General features: G+C 36.9%; 1 protein-coding gene across 3 annotated transcripts in view; it reads right to left on the bottom strand.

Annotated features, from left to right (window-relative positions):
• Positions 1-653: 653 nt before the first annotated feature.
• Positions 654-21,173, bottom strand: part of LOC117432432 (golgin subfamily B member 1-like) — a 30,436-nt gene continuing 9,916 nt past the window's right edge. The window contains exons 15-30 of one of the 3 annotated variants that reach the window (XM_034054362.3): positions 20,399-20,508; positions 19,777-19,900; positions 18,356-18,486; positions 17,942-17,989; positions 17,242-17,351; positions 16,811-16,979; positions 16,448-16,552; positions 5,213-16,156; positions 4,723-4,880; positions 3,585-3,732; positions 3,263-3,412; positions 2,928-3,098; positions 2,499-2,596; positions 2,231-2,365; positions 1,763-1,877; positions 654-1,460 (exon numbers count right to left, since the gene is read on the bottom strand). In XM_034054362.3, the coding sequence (XP_033910253.3) occupies positions 1,302-1,460; positions 1,763-1,877; positions 2,231-2,365; positions 2,499-2,596; positions 2,928-3,098; positions 3,263-3,412; positions 3,585-3,732; positions 4,723-4,880; positions 5,213-16,156; positions 16,448-16,552; positions 16,811-16,979; positions 17,242-17,351; positions 17,942-17,989; positions 18,356-18,486; positions 19,777-19,900; positions 20,399-20,508 (12,875 nt within the window). In that variant the 3' untranslated portion in view covers positions 654-1,301. The remainder of the gene's footprint in view (positions 1,461-1,762; positions 1,878-2,230; positions 2,366-2,498; positions 2,597-2,927; positions 3,099-3,262; positions 3,413-3,584; positions 3,733-4,722; positions 4,881-5,212; positions 16,157-16,447; positions 16,553-16,810; positions 16,980-17,241; positions 17,352-17,941; positions 17,990-18,355; positions 18,487-19,776; positions 19,901-20,398; positions 20,509-21,173) is intronic. The other 2 variants (XM_059002222.1, XM_059002223.1) reach the window with 2 other exon arrangements.

Here is a 21,173-nt window from a genome sequence, read left to right as displayed (position 1 = left end):
CCTGTAAAATACATTTTAGGTATCCATTTTTATCCAAACACCACCTGACTAAAAAAAAAAACACAACAACTTTAGAAATTAGACAATAATTTAGTTTTAATGATGTGTGTAACAGTCACTAAATTAAAATCTTTATACAAGTAGATTAAAAAATGGCACTTTCTATGTAACCTGCATGTACCACATCTTCCAATATTTGTAATAGGTTGCAGGTTGTATATAAAGACTATATAGCCTGTTTTTTCATATGTAATTGCAAATATTCTTCATATATTCTTCAGCTATTAAATACATTCTTCAGCTATTAAATAGTCGCTTCATAACAGACATTTGGATATTACAGAAGAAACGCATTAAAAAAAAAAAAAGGCAAAGAAGCAACATCAACAGCTGCTATCGTAGTCAGGACAGATTAAGAAATGTTACAATAGTGGTGAATATGCTTTTTTATATCTGGAGAGGGCAAAAAGCCTCTATTATCATTTAGACAGCAACACATAACTCTTTACTCCATTGTCAGAGCTATTTATCATGCAAGTACTATTAAAACAAACAGTGCCAAGATGAAAAACAGGATCCTGATCCAGGAAGCAGAACTCTATCAGCTATAAATGTATTTGTGAACGAAAGGACACATGAATGAGAACACATGCTGTTTTCAAATAACTTTATTAAAATTAATCTTATAGGTTACATGAAAGCAAATACATTGCCAAACTATATTGCACAATTAAAACCTCTTGCAAAAAGGCGGTGGAACATTGTTTCCAACATGAACAGTAGAACTACCATTTATTTGTTTAAAAAATAAAACCCATACTGAAAATATCCACTCAGCAGTACTTAGTGTTACCTTTGATTTTTACGCAATCACACAATATATACAGATCATTAAAATATTACATCACAAGCTGCAATAAGCTTACAGCATATATGTACTCTTAAAAGCGATTTATGATGTAAACAATTTTGATTCGAAATATATAATGAAGTGAACTTTAACATATGCAGCTGGCTTCACAGACCTTGATTACCACCAATCTTGAGGCTACTTAAGGCAATATTAGGTAGTGCAAGATTAGTGCTAACCAGGCTCTGTGAAACTAGACCACGGGGATATAACCTAATATACATAAACCTTTAATGATATACTCTTTTTGGCTGCCCTATCGAATTGCTTTATTATGAATAAATATAATAGCAGTTATCAGTGCATAGCTTAAACATGTAAATTCATTATGGCACAACCACCTTATCATACAATTTTCTTGACTTCAGTGTTTTTGCTGGTTTGAGAGTGTTTACAGAATTCCGGTCAGGCACATGAAGACAGCAAAGTGTAATGCCAACAGGTATGTGAGGAAAAGGTAGCGGGATTTTGCTCTGGACGTCAGCAGCTTGGAGCAATACAGACTACGTCCACGCAGCCACCTCTTGACAGAAAGTGCTCCTCCTTTCATCTGGGTGACCACACAGAATTAAAATTAAAAAAGGCACATTAGTCAATGTAGCAGAGAAACACACACCTATTGCAGTTCTTTGGCATTCATTGTATCTGTTTGAAAGCAAAAATCACCCAAAGACATATTGCTCAAAAAGGTGAAAAGCTCATGTGCCAACAACTGAAGAACCCTTGATTTGAATCTCCTGCATAAATTCATAAATTTCTAAGGTTACGCACCTTCCAAATACCTTACAATTGCATTTACTGTAAATAAGCTTCAATTAACATAATAAAAAGAAGCATACGTATTTTGCTCACCTTGCGTACTGCAACATGTTCAGTGGGGTCTATAATTAGTGCATCACGCTCGTCATCTGATTCCAGTTGAATACTGTACTCTCTTGTAGCAGATCTGGAACTGCTTGCATCGAAACTAAAAAAGGAAAAACATGCAACAAAACTCATCAGAAGTTGTTGTATTACCAAAATTACCATCATTTACTTAGTGAAGCAGGATCTTGCACCTTTGAAATCATGACTAGCTGGTTAAATATATTGTTTCTGTTTTAATTCATTTTCCATGTGTAAAACAAACTATTGCTTTTTTTAATTTTTTTTTTTTTTTAAACATTGTTTACTACTGCTACCCTTCAAAAGACTCACGGAAATTACTCTGATCTTGGGGGGGATCTCATCCAGGTTAAAAACATAAATCAATCAATCAATGAATCTGAAGGCATGTTACTTGGTGAGGCCTTGTGATCAACTGTTATCCTGCGGACTTGCCTTTGAACTCTCTCTTCAGCCAGCCCTAAAGCCTCCTCTGCTGCTTCTCGCCTTGCCTGCTCCTCAGAGAGAGACTCTGCCAGCTGGGAAAGCTCTTGTTGGGTGGAATGGTACAGCTGCTCTGTATCTGTGAGCCTGTCCAAAAAGAAGAGCACACCAGTTGGAATTGCAACAATGCGCAGGTGTTTTGCTTTTAGAACAGCTGCGTTAAATGAAACAGTTGTGGGTCTGCTGCAAGAGCTCCCTCTTTAATGGGCACAAATCTCACCTTTTCCTCAGCTCACCAACTTCCAAGCTTTCTATATCTACTACAGCACTGGCTCTTTCTTGTGGTGCTCCTGGAGGAACCTCTGCAGCTGCATCTCCCTGGACAGAAAGAAATGGTTATTATGATGATTATTTATTTATTTGGCAGACGCCTTTATCCAAGGCGACCTACAGGTGTTACAGGGGAGTGCAGGGTTACAATGCAAGATTAATATTTAAATACAGTATAGTTTACAGTAAGTGCAATAATACTAGTAGAATACGGGTTAGGTTTATAACAAATTATATCTAGAATGACATAGTAGTGCATGTGTGTATTAGCCGAGGATCCAGATTGTGATTGGGTCTGTTGCAAAAAATAATGGAACTTTGTAAACAGTCCATAAGGAAACTTTTAAAAAGGAAATATTTAATGCACACGTTTACTCACTTGTACGTGGCCCCGGACGGAAGCCTGTATAGGCCGTGACTGTAGTTGCCTCTCCAGCCAGTAGCATCGGTTCTGCAGCTCATTGTGATGCAACTGAGTATCACGCAGAGTCTGAGCAACAGCTTTCAGCTGGGTTGTCAGGTTAGTTTTCTCTTCTATGGTCTGCATCATCTGGAAAGTTAAAAATAATGTGGAGGACAGTTAAGAAGACATGTGTTCGGCTGAAGTTGTGCTATTAATGCAATATATATTGCTCTGAAAACATGAATAATTGGATGCTATAATCTGCAATACAACAACGAGGACCAAAAATGATTTTAAAATCCCTTTCATACCTTGCCGTTCAGCTGCTGAAAGCACAGGTCTCTGTGGTGAATCTCTTGCAGGCATCGCTGCAAGTCGCTCTGAAGCTGGATGCGTTCTGTTAATAGAAGCTTTACCTGATCTGAGGAATCCTCGTTTGCCACCAAAGTAACACTTTCGGTCTGGGGGGGGTGAATAAACAAAAAACAAACACAAAATCATCAAATGATTTTCATGCTTGGAAATAAAACATGTAACATTTTATTTTCAATTGCGAAAGAAGACTACAAATTAGAGGTTTTAACCAAGTTACAAAACAGTATCTTAAAAACACTGTTAAAGCATTTCCTTTACCTTGATGGGATAAATACCACTGGATTTCCTGGATTCTTCAGGGTAGAGTTTCTGCAGTTCAGAAATCTCTCTGTCTTTGTCTGCAACCATTATCAAGTACTGTTCCTTTAGGGACCGGGATTCTGTGAGAAGCAGGTTCTTCTCAGTTCTAAAAGACAAAAGGTGTCAGAGACGCAAATAACAATTGACATGTTACAACAAATTGTTTATGGGGACTGTGCTATGCTTCCTAGAAAGGGTACCACATAGGTCACTGGCTACACTATTGGATAAACTGCCAGTACTTCATACCAGAAATGCAAGCATCTTAAATTACTCGCGCTAAGCATAGCAATGGCAATGTGGCAATTCTGAAAGACAGCCTTGAAAAGAAATAGCATTACATTTTTGTACACAAGTATTCATCTTATACAACATAACACTTAAAAGGTTAAAAGAGAACTCATTTAAATTAGCATGTTTATAAATGGGAATACAAGGATTAGTGGTGGACTGTGCCCAGTGCTAAATCGAAGTAAAGGTCAGTTCATTAAAATAACAATTGCTTTTGCACATAATTAGACAGTACAAAGTGACATTGATTCAAATAAGCAAAAACTGGTTCTAAAAACTGTGCTTTAATAGTAACGTGCTACTTAACCAAAACCTGTGTGGCACAGTAATGGCACCCACCATATAAGCTAACTTCAAGCAACATCCATCTCTAAATCACCTGTCTACATCAAGTTCAGGTCTTGCCACGAACTGAAAGTTAGATAATGTCTTGTTCTCATGCACTGAGACTCGAGACATAAAATCCATATGATGTGCCATGCAGCTGGTCTGAAATAATCGTAGTTAGGATTCATTTTATGATGGAACAAATTTACTTAAAATTAAGTAGACCTTATTACAAGTCACACATCAAATTCCAATTTCATTAGTCTTAAAATCAAAGAAATTATATTTCAAGGTGCCAGACTGAGATGTTAGGCTGCATTAATCTCCAGAGTGTTTATGGAAAGCACCTGCATATTAACATGTAGCAGTCTCTGTTGTTTAGCTACAAAACCGGAATAAAATGTCTCTATAGACGCTCTATTTGGATTTGGTACGACTATTTGAAAATGAAGCTAGATTAGTTTCACTGGTAACTAACCTTAGCTCTGCAAGCTCTGTCTGGTATGCCCCAACGTCTTGCTCGGTTTGCAGTCGGAAGGCATCAGCTTGCTGCAAGGCCTTTTGAAGTTCAGCAGCTTTACTTTTCATCTGTGGCAACTCCATACATTCAGACCTCAGGCTAGTGATCTCTTGTAACTGAAAACGAAACAATTATTTGACAAATCTGCAAGCCATTGTTATTTGATTTTTGGTATTGACAATATTTTGTTGTGTTCATGTATATGTGCAGTAGTTTGTTATAAAAAATTGAGTTCAGGATTATACACGGGTTTAGCACCATCACCTAATTTATTTATACATGGATTTCACGCCACCACCATGTACAATAATACTGTAAAACCCTAATGTTTATAAGAAAATTATCATTCACCATGTATAAATAAAATAAAATAAAAATAAATAAATAAATAAATAAATAAATAAATAAATAAATAAATTGAGTTTTGTAGTGCTGCCAACACACTTACCAGCCTGTTATTTTCGGCCTGGAGTGCAGCACAGTTATTCAGATCAGTGGCACTGTTCACAGTTGAAGCTGCAGAAACTGTCCCCTGTCTGGGCTCATATACGCGTTTTGACCCACGCAGTTCTTGCAACAGCCTGTCTCTGTCATCCTGAAGACTGGCCATCGATTTGGAAAATGCAGTCATCTGCCTGCTGTAAGTCTCCTTTTCAGAGGAAAATCTCTTAATTTCAATATCTCTATCAGCCACTGCCTTGCGTAGATCTTCTATTTGAACCATCAGCTGATTATAAGTACTGTCACTTTCAAAGGCAGAGAGTGTCCGAATCAAAACCGTTCTTTCTTTTACCAAAGCGTTCAATTCAGATGTAGCATCATTGAGCTGTAATTCAAGTTTGTTGAGTTTGTCTGATGAAGTTTTCAGTTCATCCTCATACTTCATTTGCATGTGCTTAAAGTCTTCAATGAGTTTGTCCCTATCATTCTGCAAAGCAGCCATTGCTTTTCCAAAAGACTCATTTTGAGATTTCAGCTCCTTGTTTAGGTTCTTGGCTTCAGAAATGGTCTGTTCTGCCTGCATTAGGTCTTTTGAAATTTCTACAACTCGTTCTTCTGCTCTCTCCGATACATTTCTCATGAGGTCAACATCCTGTTCAAAAGCTGCAAGTTCTTTGTTATACTTTACTTCTGCATCTGACAATATCTTGTCAGTATCCTTTTCAATTTTTTTCACTTTTATTTTAAGTTCTTTAGTTGTGGCTTTTTGTGCATCCAGGTTTTGTTTTAACTCGTTACATTCTGTGGTCTTCGCTGCAATTTTTTCCTGCAGATCAGCAATCACCTTAGTCTCATTCATTTCTAATTTCTCCTTGGTCATTGTTGTTATAACAGCTTCAAGTTCACAAACCTGAATTCCTAATTTTTCATTCTCAGATTCTAAAGACTTTATTGTCTCGATCTTTTGCTCAAGGCCACATACGGTATCCCGATACTGTTTCTCAACAACAGCTGTTCCATGTTCAAGGTTTTTAATTGAATCCAGTTGTTTTTTCAGAAGTTGTTTTAGCTGGTTGTCCTTTAGAGATAAGACTTGGTTAAGGTCCTCTCTATATCGTATTAGTTGTGCTTTAAGCATGGCATTTTCAGAATTGAGATCATCCATTTGATGAAGAAGAGTCTTCATTTCCTGTTTCAGTGTTTTGCTTTCAGTTGCTTCCTCTTGAATTAAAATGGCTTTCTCATTTGCAACACTTCGGTACCGTTCCTCTAGAACCTTGTATTCAGATAGTAAACCATCTCTTTCACTTTGTGAAGAGGTCAATGCATTTTTTAAGTTTCCCATTTTTGCAGCCATTTGTTCTTTCTCCTGAACTGACTTCTCAAATTTCACTTGAAGGTTTTTAATTCTGTTTTCCAGCCCTCTGAATGCCTTGTCTGTCTTTTCCTTGTCATCATAAAGAGCATTTACACGCTCCTCATAACTAGCAATCTGAATTCTGTTCTGATTCTGTATCTCTGCTAGATAGCCAGAAATCTCTCCACCTTTAGATGAAAGCAGCATGGAAATCTCAGTATCTTTGTTGATAAGGAGTGATTTTAGCTGCATGGAAATAGCTTCCTGTTTCTCAAGATCAACTTGTAATGTATCACTGAGTGACTGGATAAGCTGGAGTTCGGAGTCTGTGTCAGTAAATCTTTTCTCCAGTGTCAGCAGCTCTGCTTTCATTTGGACAACAGCGTCTCCAGTGTCAGATAGTTGGTGTTGAAGTACCTTTTTGTCCTCTTCTAGTTTTTGAACATGATCTCTCTGTTCTTCAAATCTTTCTTTTAACATTTCAAAATTCCGGGAAAGTTCTCTGCTGGTTGCAATCAATAGTGTCTTTTCATTCTGAAAATCTATATATGCAGCTTTATACCTGGAATCCGTTTCATCAAACGCCACTTCCAGCTTTGAGGACTTGTGCTGAAACTCATGAATCTGCATATCCTTTATTTTCATTTCCTCCGTAAGCTGAAGTACTGCAAGTTTTTGATCTAGGAGTTGTTTCTCCTTGTCTTCAATTACCTCTTGAAATTTTAATTCCCATTGCTTTGTCTCATCTGCAACACTGTCTCCGTCATTTTGGAGGGATGATATGGTACGAGAAAAGGCTGCCAACTTGGCCAAGTTTGTATTAGCCTCTTTCTCAAGTTTCTTAGTAAGCAAGTCCCTAGACTCAATTTCACTCTTTAACTGAAGGACCTCCTCTCTATTTATCTCTTTCTCCCTCTGAAGTACATTTATTCTTTCCTCAACCTTCATCAACTCATTTTTATAGAGCGCTTTTTGTTGTTCATTGACCTGTTCCAACTCTTTCTTTCTGTCCATCTTTTGAAGGTCTGCTTGCGCCTCCTTTTGTACAAGTTCTTCTTTTAATCGAGCATTTTCAGACTGAACTCTTTCCGACTGTTTTCTAGCCTCACTCAGTAGATCTTTATATGAGGTTATCTCGTTGTAGAGATTACCTATTTCGTCGTCAAACTTGGAAACTTTTTCATTCACATTCTTCAGTTCCTTTTCTATTGCATCTCGCTCTGACTGAGACAATTTAACAGATCTTTCCAAGTCCAATATCAACTCCTGATATTGAATACAATCCTTTTGCATCTGGTTGATTTCCTGATGTTTTTCTCTTAAGAGTTCCTGCAATTCCTTGGTCACACTTTTAGATCCCTCATTCCCTCTTTGAGCAGCCTTCAATTTCTCCTCAAAATCCCTCACGAGTTTAACCTGCTGCCCTTCTTTCTCCCTGATCAAGCCATTTTTTTCTTCCTTGATCTCACTCAACTGAGTAGATAATAAATTATTTTGTACTTGCAGCGTGTTGACCGTGTCAGTCAACAGGTCGATCCTTTCAGCACTCTTAAGCAGTACAGTCTCTAAATACTCGTTCTCATTTTTAACTTTTTCTGAAATCTCCTGCACATTTTCAAGTTCTTCCTGCAAAAGGGACTTGTCATCCTCCAAAATCCTCACCTTCTCATTGAGACTTATGGTCTCTTGCAGATTACTATTAATTTCACTGTCAAGTTTTGCTAGTGTATTATCCCTCTTATTCAGTTCTACTTTGTGTTGCCTTTCTAATTCAGTCACTTGTTCAGACAGTGATAATTTTTCTTGCTCCAGTGTTTTAATAACTTCAACTTTGGCCACAATATCTGCTTTCTGAGATTCAAGTTCAGCAGCTAACAAATCCTTTAAACTGAGAGCCTCATTTATTTTGATTTGTAGGTCAGATTGACTAGCTTTAGTTTCACCTTGAAGCTTTTCTAAAGAGGATCTAGTTGCTTCAACATCACTAAGCAGACTGGATTTTTCGCTCTGAATCTCATTGAGTTTTACTCTGAGTTTCTCACATGTTTCTTGTAACTCTTTATTCTCCTCTTCTAGCTCTATTTTCTTAACAGCTAGTTCTTCTACAGTTTGCTGCTGCTTTTCAGCCATTTCCAACTGATCATTCTTAATTTTTCCATTCTCTTCCTCTAGTTCTTGGATCTCCTGCTGTTTTAATTTAGCAAATGTTCTCATTTTTTCTTTTTGTTTCTCTTGTTCCTCTTCAGCTTCGTTTAATTGCTTCTCTAACACTTCTTTCTCGGTTTCAAGATTGCATCTCTTTGAAAGCACCTCCTGCTTCTCTTTTCTGGTTGTCTCAACCAACTGCCTCATCTTATCCATTTCACTGCTGATGTTTTCATAGGCTTGTAGAAGAGATTCATACTCTTGCTTTAACTCTTTGTGCTTGGATTTCCATTCTGACAATTCTTCTGTTTCAGAATCTTTCAATGATTCTAACTGGCACGAGAATGCTTGCTTCTGTTGAGTTATATTTTCAATTGTGTGTTTAAGACTTTCACATGCAGCACTGAGGCTATGGTTATCACTTAGAATTTTGTCTACTTCTGAAATAAGGATTTCTTTTTCATCACTTATGGCAGCTATAGAAACTTTCAAGTCCTCCTGTTGGTTTTTCATATCAGCCAAAGATTTCTCAAGACTAGAAGACATACGGATTAATTCTTCCTTTTCAGAATATAATGTCTGAATTTTGTCCTTGAGAGATTTGTTCTCTTTTAAGGCTTCTTTACGAGATATTAAAGCTGCTTGGAGCTTTCTAGTGATCTGTTCATTAGATTTGCTTACATCGGACTGCTCCTTGCTTACATGAGACATGTCTGCTGCCTTTTGATGTAGTTCATGCATTTCTGTCTTTACCCTTCCCCTCTCCACTTCATGAAGGTGAAGCGCCTTCTGCATTTGCAACTCCAGTGCTGCTAGAAGCTCTTCTTTTTCAGAAATACTTGATTTGAGAGACACAATAGCATTTTCTTTTTCCTCAAGTATTACCTGCAGCTTTTCATTTTGTGACTGCAAGAGAAATACCTTTTCTTCATGCTGGGTTGCAGCAGATATCTCCTCCTGCAACAAGTATACTTTTTCAGCTAATTCTTCCTTTAGTCGGTTTGATTTATCCAGTTGTTCTTGCAGGGTGACACTTACTCCTCTGGACTTTTCCAATGAACAAAAGATATCTTCCTTTTCTTTCTCTATTTTTTCCAGGTGTAACTTGTAGCTTTCGGCTTTTGCTTGTGCCTGCTTCCAGCAGCTCTCCATTTGTTCAGATTTAGCTTTTATACCCATTTTCTCCAGTTCAAACTGGTGCTGCATTTCAGCAAGAGTATTCTTCATAGCCTTGCAGTCATCAGATTTTTCTGCAATCAAGGAATGTACTTTTTCAAGTTCTTCCTTCAACTCGTTGTTCGCCTCCAGAAGCATCTTATTGCTATTGTTAAATGCTTCAGACTGGGAGTCTTTTTCTTTTTTAATGTCCTCAAGGGAAATTGTAAAATATTCAACATCACTCTGGGTTTTTGTCAACTGGTTCTGCAATTCAGTGCACTCGTCTATTAGCACATGTTTTTCCTGCTGGTGCTGTTGTTGTGCAATGTTAACAGTCCGTTGTAGACTTAACAGTTCTTCAGTCTTCTCAGTGATCTTAATGTTTGCCCTTTCAATTTCTGATCTTAATTGCTCAATTTCTCGTGCAAGCTCTTTTGAATCATCTTCAAGTGCTTTTTGGGAATTGGCTTTATTTTCTAACTCAGAAGTCACAGCTGACATTTTGATTTCTTGGTCATGTAAGGCACTACGCATTTTGTTTTCTTGCTCTTCCAGTTGCATCTTTACCTCCTGCAGGGATTTCTCTTTTTCTTCAAGATGAGCATTAATGTAATTCAGTTGACTCTGCAGTGCACCTATGACCTGCTGGTTATTTTCAAATTCTTTTAATTTGCCACAGTAGTCTTGCTGAATAGTGGTTAATTTTTCCTTGGTAGTTTTCAGTTCTTCAGCCTGTTGAGAAAATTCTGTCAAAAGCTTGTCAAACTCTTCCTTTTGTTGTATGGATTCCGCTCTTAGGTTTCTCTCTTTTTCTTGAGCCTTCTTTATAGCTTCTCTTCTGGCTAAAAGGGCTGCATGCAGTTTCTTTTGTAAAAGCTCTTTCTCTTGTTTAAGCTCCTTAAGGTTTTGAGTTGCTGCCTCCAAATTACTCTCTTGATCCACAACAGTAGAGAGTGGAATGGTCTCTTCCACTTTGATGGGCTCCTCCTTCTTTAACAGCTCATCTCTAAGCTGCCCAAGCATAGAGGTCAGCTCACAACGTTCATTATGAAAAAATTTCTCATTTTCCTTTGAACTGCACTGGAGAGCCTCAATAACGGCATCCTTTTCCATACCCGCCTTCAGTGCATCAGCAAGACTAGTCTCTCTCTCAAGTATTGTTGTTTCCAGACGTTGTATGTTATCTTCCAACTGTCCTACGAGGGTTTCTTTAGTGGAAAGGCTCTGAACAAATTCATTAATGTCAGCCTCTTTCTGTAGAATCTGTTGTTTTAGAAGTTCTAAATGAGAGTCCTGTTCTTTGCATCTTGTCTGAGCCTGTGTTACTTGTGATGTTAACTCTTGGACTGTGTTTTGCAGATTTGCCGTTTCTTTATCCTTATTCAAATCATCTTGACTTTTCTTCTCAAGCTCCTCAATCTTCTTCATCAGCTCCTTTCTTACCAACAGAGCAGCTTGAAATTTCCTCTTCATTATGTCCTTTTCTTTGGCAAGTTTGTCATGATGAACTTTCAGCTGCTCCTTTTCATTAATTAAACCTTGCTTCTCGACATCTTTTGATTGGACAAGGGCTTGAGAATGTGACAATGTGCTTTTGTATTCGTCAAGCTGCTGGTAAAGGCTTTCAATTTCCTTGGTAGAACAACTGTGTTTTCTTTCAAGGTTTTCTATTTGCACAATCAACTGATTCTTTTCCTCTGTGTGCTTCACTATTTCATTGGATGCAGACTCCATGACCCGAGTGACAGATAAGTCCTTCTCCCTCAGTTGCTGGTTAATTGAGGTAAGCAATTCTTTCTGTTGATTTACCTGAAGTGTCAAACTTTGTATCTGGCCTTCCTTTATGTGCACATCATTAACTATAGAACTTAGTTTATCTGTAGAAATAGCCAATTCTTGTTGTAGATTCATTACTTGTTGCTGTAATAAACGCACTTGCTTCTTTTCGTCCTGAATGTATTTGTCTTTTTCTGACATTTCAGACACTTTTTGTTGCAATACCTCAGTGTTTCTGTCTAATTCTTGCTTCAGAGATTCCACTTCAGACTGATGTCTTAACTTTAATTGTTTCATTGCTGCCTGTAAAGTGAACTTTTCTTCCTCAAAAGCCAACAGTTTTTCAGACATTGATTGAGAGATTTCTGAAAGATCATGCTGACTGGTCAGTTTTTCAGTCTGCAAATTTTTAATTTCTTTTTCCCTCTCTGACAGAATATGCTGCACTACTGAATCTTTTTTCTGAACCACTAAACACATTTCTTCTAGTTTATTTTGATTTTCTGCAATGTGTTGACTCAGGTTTGCTACCACCATGTTCTTTTCTGTGAGTTCATCAGAGCTCATTTTAAGTGCAGAAGATACTTCAGCAAACTTTCCCTGCATGTTATCTAGGTCCTGTTGCAGTGCTTGGATTTTAACATCTTTTGAATTCATCTCATTTTCTAAACTCCTCAGCTGCTCGGTTAGAAGACTGCTTTTCTGATTATCCCTATCAAGATCAGCCAACCATTCATTTTCTGAATCCATTAGGGTTTGTTCTATTTTCTGGATTTCTAATTTCAATCCAGTGATTTCTTCACCTTTAGCACTAACCTGCATTTGAAGTTGTTCTTTCTCATTCTTCAATCGTTCCCCTGCTTCGTTCAGATTAGCCACCAGTTGCTCAAGCGTCTGCAATTCATCCTTCTTTTTCTGCAGTTGGTCGCTGTAGTTCTTGATAAGTTCCTCTTTCTCTGCAATGGTTCTGTCAATGTCTTGTTTCAGAACCAATTTTTCTCTCACCGCTGAATCCAGCTTCTGTTGTAGGTTTTGAGCCATTAACTTCATTTCTTTTTTCATGTCTGAATTTTTTTCATTCAAAGACAGAATTTCTGAATTTAGGCGTTCTATGTTTTGTAATTGTTCAGCATATTTGCTATTGAGGGACTGTACAACAAGTTCTCTTTGTTCCACAGCCTGGTTTGCTATGTTCAACTGTTTCACAGCTTCAAGGTTTTGTGCTTTTTGTACCTCTATTTCAGCAGCCAGAGCATTCTCCTTTTGCTGCAGATCAGCATATGAAACCTTGTTCTTCACAAGTTCAACCTTGAGCTGCTCCACTTCAATTTTAAGTGTGCTTGAAGTGTTTTCTGCAACCTTTATAATGTCACCCTTTTCACTTATCAATCTGTGAAGACTAGATATCTCTTCATTTTTTTGTGCAAGAGCTGATTTGATTTCCTGTAGCTGCTCAGTCTGTGCTGCGTATCGCTCTTGTAGATGAAAGAAGGCCGTCTGTTTTTCCTCCGCAGATTTATCTAACATTGTAGATTCTGAGGTTAACTTTTGCAATTGCCTTTGTAGTTGATATATTAATTCTGTGCTTTCCATTAACTGAGATTTGAAAAGTTTTGCTTCCTCCACTTGTTCTTGCAGTTCCTGCATTGCCTTGTTTTGCTCCAAAATACCAGTCTCTGTTTTCAAGACTGTTTCCTTCAGTTGGTTTATTTCAGAGCTCTGAGTGGTGATGTGTTCATTCAGCCCTGAAGCAGTCTCTTGCAGGGCTGAGAGCTGGTCTTTAAGACTCTCGCATTCATCCTGTTTATCTTTATATTTTAAAATTAAATCCTCCCTTTGAACCAGTGAACTCTCTTCAATCTGTTTCAGATTCAACTCCTTTTCTTTAACAGTATCTTTCACTGTATGCAACTCTGTGGTAACTTGCTCCAACTGAACTCTGAGCTGAGATGCAGTATCTTCCAGATCACAAAATTGGGCCTTTAAGCTAACATAATCATCCACTTTTTTTTTCAGCACTGCCTCTTTTTCGGTCATGCTGCATTTTAAATGATCAGACCTCTCAGTCATACTTTTAAGTTGCTTCTGGAGATCAGAGATCATCTCCAGGTATTCATTAAGTTGTGATTTTAACATCTCAGATTCTTCTGCCTTATCCTTAAGCTGTTTAATTTCTTTTTGCTGCATGTTCAGGGTATTTTCTTTTTGCTGCAATGCTTTCTGCATATCCTGACCTTGTGTCTGTAGCTGAGCAATTACTGCCATATTCTCAGACAGCTGACCTTCCTGTTCCACATACTTTGTCTGCAACTGCTTGTTCAATAAAACTATAGTGTCCTCTTTTTTGGATAACTCCGATTGCAAGACAGCAATTTCATTCAGCTTTCCTAATATATCTGTTTTTGTGTCCTGAATTTCTGCATTTAATATTTGGACCTGGCTCTGCAACTCTGCAGCTTCAGTTTTGCTCAGAGTTGCTTGTTCATGAAGTTTGCTGTAATCAACATTACGATTATTCAAAGTGGTTTTAAGATCCTCATTCTCAGATTTCAGTTTCACAGATTCTTCATTCATGACATCAATTTGACGGCTTAGTACAGCAATTGCTTCATTATTACTTTGTATCTGATCAAACAGTTCATTACATTCACATATTCTACTTTGAAAGGCTACTTCTTTTTCTTCCAAACTCTGGGTAAGTTTCTTGCCTTCATCTTTTAGGGAATCTACTTCATTTTGTAAATTCACAACAGACTCATTTTGCTGGTTTATTTGTTTCTGCAAGGAATGACATTCAGTAACTTTCTCCTGTAGTATCAAGTCCTTTTCAACTAGCCCCAATTGTAATGCATGATTCTGTTCTTGAAGCATAGGCAGTGTTTCCTGTAGTTGCCCGAGCTGGCTTTGTAGATTTTCACATGTATTAACTCTGTCAATAACTGCTTGTTCCTTTTCAGCAATGTTACATTTTAATTGGTCTATCTGAGAAGTGAGAAGCTGTACTTGGTCTTGCAAATGTGCAACCAATTCTTGGTTCTCAGAAAGCAGTTTTGCAAGATTATTACACTCACTTGTTTTATCCACCAAGTTTTCAGCAACCACATTTTGATTCTGCTCCAAGAGCTTAACAAGATCCTCAGTCTTTGAGGTCAGTTCTTCTTTTTCTTTCTGCATCACTGCTACAGTCTTTTGATACTCTGAAATGTGGACCTCATTTGCAAATATCTTACCCTGCAACTCACTAACAAGATCGTGCTGCTTTGATTGCAAACTCTCCTGGTCAGTTAGATTTCTCTTTAGCTTTTCACTCTCATCAGTAAGCTGATTCACTTTACACTGCAGATTCTGATTTGCCCCCTGAACATTAGCAACCTTTTCATTTAAATCAGCAGCAAGGTTTGTTTGAACCAGAATTTCATTGTCCTTTTTCTGAACAATGGTCTGGAGTTGCTCATTTTTATTCTCGAGAGTCTTCACTTCTGTTTCCAGTTTCAAAATAGATTCAGATTTTACCTCAAGCTGTTCCTTGAGTTGTATACATTCTGTCTCTTTGACCTGCAACTTTTGATTTAGTTTCAATTTAGTTTCTTCTGCCTCCTGCTGAGTGGCCTTAAGTTTTTCCTCCAGACAGGATATAGTCTCCAGTTTTTCATGCACTGCCCTTTTAACCGTTTCTTGGTGTTCCACATGTTCTGCAAGTTGTTTGGAGAATATGAGAAGCTCTTCATCTTTTCTTGTTACCTCAGCAATCAGCTTGTTGCATTCATCCTTAAAAGATTTCAGTTCAGTTTCAAAACTCTGCTCTTTTTTCTGAAGCATGTTCTCGAGATTCTTGTAAGCAGTATTCGTTTCTTCAAGCTGAGCAGCCAGCTTATTTGTCTCCTCAAGGCTTTTGGCATCTACCTCCTGCAATCTCCGAGATGATGCAGTAACCTGCTCTTTCAGAGATGATAACTGTGTCTCACATTCTGCAAGATGAGTGCGATGAGTAACATTCAGCTTTTGAATATCGGTTCGAAGGTTCTGAATAATTCCATTATCATCATGAACTTGTTTTACAAGTTCTTCAACCTCACTGCATTTAGCTTTATTTTCCTCTCTAGTGTTGCTCAGTTCCATCTCCATCTCTTTCAGTTGCTCCACAAGAGAGGCAAGCTTGGTGTTCATGGTCTGCTCATCTGAAGACTGTGACTCTCTTATTATTTGAGCCTGCCTCTCTACCTTCGCCAAAGCAGTCTCCATTCCAACCATCTCCTCCTCTTTGTATTTCATTTGTTGTTTCAGCTGCAAAACCTGATCGAGGTACTCAGTCATGCTGTTGGAAAGGGCAGTGATTTCTTTGTCTTTCTGCAAGAGAACATCTTTAAGACTATCAATCTCTCTCTCACAGCTTTGAAGGTCATGAATCAGCTGAGCACGTTCTTCTAAATGGGAGGAATTTAATTTGTCAAGTTCATCATTAGTCTGATCCAGGTCACGCTGAAGAATTTCAATGGCAACATCTTGCTTTTGAGTCTACAGGTTTCAAAAGGAGAAAAAAAAAAAAAAAGAAAACATGAAGATGCGCAAGGCCACAGAATGTTATACAAACTGACTATGCGTCAGTTTTGAAAGCTTTTATTTTTATGGTGGGTCAGTTCAAAGACAATAACAAAAATTCTGACATTAACATAACCAATTCTGACACAACTATTGCATAACATTTACAATATTGAAATACCAATGATAAAATCACATACATACACACGTTTGTCAAACTCGCATCAGAAACAACCAGAAAAACACAATGTATTTGTAAAAAGTTACCTTTTCCTTGGCAGTGTTCAGTCTGTGTGTAAGGTCTGCAACAGAAGTCTTCAGTTCAGAACACTGTTTTTCGTAAGTACAACACTTCCCTGTAACTTCAGACACCTGAAAGTAAAAACCCAAATGAATAAACTTCAAAACAAACTGTTGCTCCAACCATACACTTTTATACATTTTCTTTAAGATACAGATAATGTTAAGTTTATTTTCAAAATAAATCTTTTAAAAAAAATAAATAATAATAGTATTTTATTTAAAACAAGCCACACCCTGCCACCCAATAAATAAATACATACATACATACATACATAAATAAATAAATAAATAAATAAATAAGCCTGTGGTTGCGTTGTACATCCTTACATTTTGCTCAGCTTGCAGAAGCTTGTCATTGAGTTCTTTGTTTTGCACCTCTTTCTCCTTCAAAGAGTCTCTGATGTTTTCGATTTGTTCCAGCTTTTCAGAGGTTTCCATTAGTGTCTGCTCCTTCTCAATCAGGGAAGATTCAAGAATGTCTTCCCTGTCACTAAATCTAAATTATCAAAAAAAAAGAAATAAAAGATCAGAATTCTATAATATTTGTCTTTTTTTAATGTATGTGTAAACCAGGTAATAAACAGATAACAAATCTTTCCAAATCATTATATGTAAATAGAATGCTTTTTATATCTGTACAAAAAAAATAAACAAATACCAAGAACTGTTTGAAAATGTTACTTCTTTTCCCCAGAATATTGCACTAATTTGTTATTTGCTAAATAAATCTGTTTTTTTACTTTGGTTTCATTTCTTACCCTTTTAGCTGTTGATTCAGACTGGAGATAAGCACCTGATGTTTCTCAGTGTCTCTGCTATGCTGACTGCGCAGATTAGTTAGCTGGCCCTGTAGACGTTCATTTTCATTCTGCATTCAAAAAACACACACAGAAAAAAACCCCACCACGTTGATGGATGTTCAAAGCCATTTATGAATTAACACACCTTGGGCCCCTAACAGCAAACACACACGTATCCCAGTTGTCTGATAAATGAAGCAAAAAAGTTTAGTTAGTTGTACTTTGCTTCCATGTTCAGATTATTCCATTAAGTCCAATATCTACACACAAAATCCAGTTCATCAAAACAAACCCACACGGCATAAAAGGAACCTACTTTTGATTTTTTAAATGTATTGATTTTTTTTTTTCAGTCAATTGCTTTTAGAAGAAAGCCAATTCTTATGTAGATCATAGGTGTTGTTTACTTTTTTTTTTTTCCATTTAACCACACTGGTGAATTGACACATATGTTATAAGCTCCTTTTACCTCATTGAACTAGTTTTACAAAGAAGTGTTCTTAGATTAAGATCCCTTCCACGGTGTAAAAACAACAGAACCATATAATTCACTACACATGTACGTGGAAACCAAACCAGACGATGTGTATGACAAACAACATGGCAAAGCCGTCACCTCTAGAGGGTGTGTTTGCTAGCACACAGGGGTAACACACACCTGGGTAACCCTCAATGGCTGCCCCTCTTCATCTACATCAAACGCCACCTGTGTTAAAAGGCTTCGTTACAAGATCCTAATTTGCATACAGAAAAAAACTCACATTTTGCTGAGCTATTTTTTCTATTCAAATCTTATAAAAATGATTACAGTGGTAGAAATGAACGGCACCAACATCATGTATAATACTGCAACATTGCATCCTATTTATTAATAAACTGTATTTTATATAAAGTAAATAACACACACTTTATGCAAATTATTTAAAGTCACTCAAACTATGAAACACATTGTTTTGCCTTTCAAAAAATCTTGATGGATTTAAAACCTGCAAAATCGACAATTATATATTTAAAATGTTTATGCTAAAATTCTAATTTGAACAAAATGTGAAGCAATGAAGAATGTACATACCTGTAGTGACTCTATTCTTGCTTGAAGCTGTAATCTGTCCTCAAGATGTTGACATTGTTCTTCAAGTGTCAAGATCTGCTCTTGCAGCTGGTTCCTCTCCAATTCCAGCTCTTCAACCACAGACCTGAGTCCTGCACAATTAAAGAAGCACCGCAACAGTCAGGGACATGCATATAAATAATGTATTGCTCAACATTACAAGATTTGTAACAAATGTAAGTGATACATAATGTTTATGTATTTAATAATAATAATAAAAGTCCAAATGTGTGGCAGGGACATTTTATACACATTTACTAACTGATATTATGCAAGAAATGCAAACTGCATCTTTGCAAACACAGTCAGGCTCTACCCAAGAACCTTGCCTGTTCACTAACAATAAAGGAAGCGATTTTTATTAACGATTTTTATTAACAAAAAAGTACTGTTGCTCATAAGTTCTACTTCTTTTATCGACCTGTGACCGATACCTGATCATGGCTGACATTTCTAAACTGTGCTAACTTTTCTGGTACAGTATGTAGAAAGTGACGTACATTTTAACGTATAAAACATGTCTTATTTATTTCCAAATACTTATTACATTTCATTACAAACTTATTTGAAAGTATCCTTACTCAACTCCACAAATACATACACAGAGTCTCAAAACTGGACCAACACTGACAAACACCACAGATTAAATGAACTGTGCCTGGGACTGAAGCGCATGCTAGACTAAACCTGTTTTACTTCGGCAAGTGGAATCATGCTAGATTAAGGGTTTCTCAACAGCTGCTAATGAAGATGTTTGCAGGCTTGCATAATGTCTGATACCCCACTAGCTGAAGAAAGGCACTACAATTTGAAGAAATCCACATTTCAATTAAATTAAACTATACACTAGCAATAGACAAGGATTACGATTTTTAGCACGGTCTTAAATCCTTAAGACTGAATAAACCACCTTTATAAATGTGGTTTTGTAATAGCTCCAGTTCTCTATAGCTTCATTTAGACCAAAATAATTTGTTTTATAGCCACACTTGTACCTTCTCTTCGGACTCAAAAACCCTTAACCACATGTTCTTAATTCTAAAAGAATACCAAAAACATGCATCTTACCAATCATGGACCACGGATTACCATATAATAATAAACACCAGTATTGGCACAGACCCATTCGTAAACAGGGACCAAGTAATAATGAACCAAAACTAGGCAGTTCATCCAGCACGCACATGCTTTAAAGTAACTTCTAAAAAAACAAAAGGAAATGGTCAACCAAAAATTTAAAAAAAAAAAAAAAGTACAGACAAGGCCAATAAGGGAAACTCCACAAAAATGGGTTATATGAATAATAAAACATTACAAAATTAAAATTCACATAGAACAAAACGTTGTGCATGCTTTAATAAACTGTCTAGTAGGTATCACACCTGTATTGTCAGAAGTGTACTCTGGCCACCAACCTCCCATGTTCTCTCCATCAGCAAAATCACTGCTGTCTAAAGTGTTGTTGGGATCCTGATAAGATTGCTTTCCATCAAATTCAAAATCCTCCTGGGAGCAAAATAACAGGTGTAGCAAGTGATATGTAATACACAAATAAAACATTTCAGCAAACCTGAAACATACACACTCAGTAATATTAAATTACTTCCCAACATTACTCTGCAAAATGTCCATGGAGAATAATGTCTTGGATAAAACTCAAGGTCTTTACTACACATCAAAAAAGTAGGAGGGTAATTCTTCATCTGTGTCTTTTAGTTGGGTCTTTACCAATGCACAGTGTTACTGTCCCTCAATATGCCAGAAAACAACAGAGAGAGACATTTAGTTTAAGCATATGTAATAGATGTGAAATAATCTCTTATTTGTTGAAATAATCTCTTATTTGGGGTTGATACAATTGTGGTCTAAGTATAACACTTTCCATAACCAAAGCAGGGTTTAAAGGGTATCTGTAGGGAAATCTGAGAAGTATACTTCAAAATTTGTCATCAGCATTATAATAGGTTTTTAGTATAAAACATGATACATTTGAAGTTCTCCTACCTGCAGATTGTGAGTGATGTTGGCAGCCTGCTTCTGCTTGCCTCTTTTAGCTCTGAGCCCTCGAGCTTGCGCCAGCTCCTCCTCCAACTCCTGCTGCCGAGTGACAAGGACTGGATCGGAGCAGCCAGGAAAGAACCAGTCATCCTCAATCAGTTTTGTGCCACAGGAAAGTAATTTCATTCAGACTTACAGCACAGAGTGTACGCAAGAGCAGACACACAACAGGGAAACACGGACAGACTCAAAACAAGAAAACATGGACAGACAAAACTCAGAGACAGATCTGGAAACACTCCGACTTTGTGACTTCCCCAAAGCAAAATACAAATAAAAGATTTAACTTTTGCTATTACACCAAAATTGGACTACATAAATACTACACCAGTTAGTAGTTAGCCAAAGTCCAACATATTTTTAATAACTGAAAATCTTCTTTGAATGTTTTCAACTGCACATATAAGATTTATTTACTAATCTTGAGAATAATTAATGTATTTAATAATCTGGATGATAACACCCCTAATTATAAATATCTACTTGCCAATATTACTGACTACAATTAGTCTAATACATCAATAAACAGAATTACCATGAAGAAAAACATGGCTACGCTTATTGTAGTTAGTTTTCTTAAATATTATTAACATGGAGAAGCCACAAAGAAAATCTGACACTGCAAACTGGCATCACACTTTTAATCGTGAATTAAATTTCTTTGCAGACAGTTAAATATTTATGAATTTGTAGAAAACATTTTAGGAAAAGATAGTAATTA

The sequence above is a fragment of the Acipenser ruthenus genome, chromosome 27 (assembly GCF_902713425.1).
Source record: "Acipenser ruthenus chromosome 27, fAciRut3.2 maternal haplotype, whole genome shotgun sequence".
In the NCBI taxonomy this organism is placed as follows: Eukaryota; Metazoa; Chordata; class Actinopteri; order Acipenseriformes; family Acipenseridae; genus Acipenser; species Acipenser ruthenus.
This window is presented reverse-complemented; position numbering and strand designations above follow the sequence as displayed.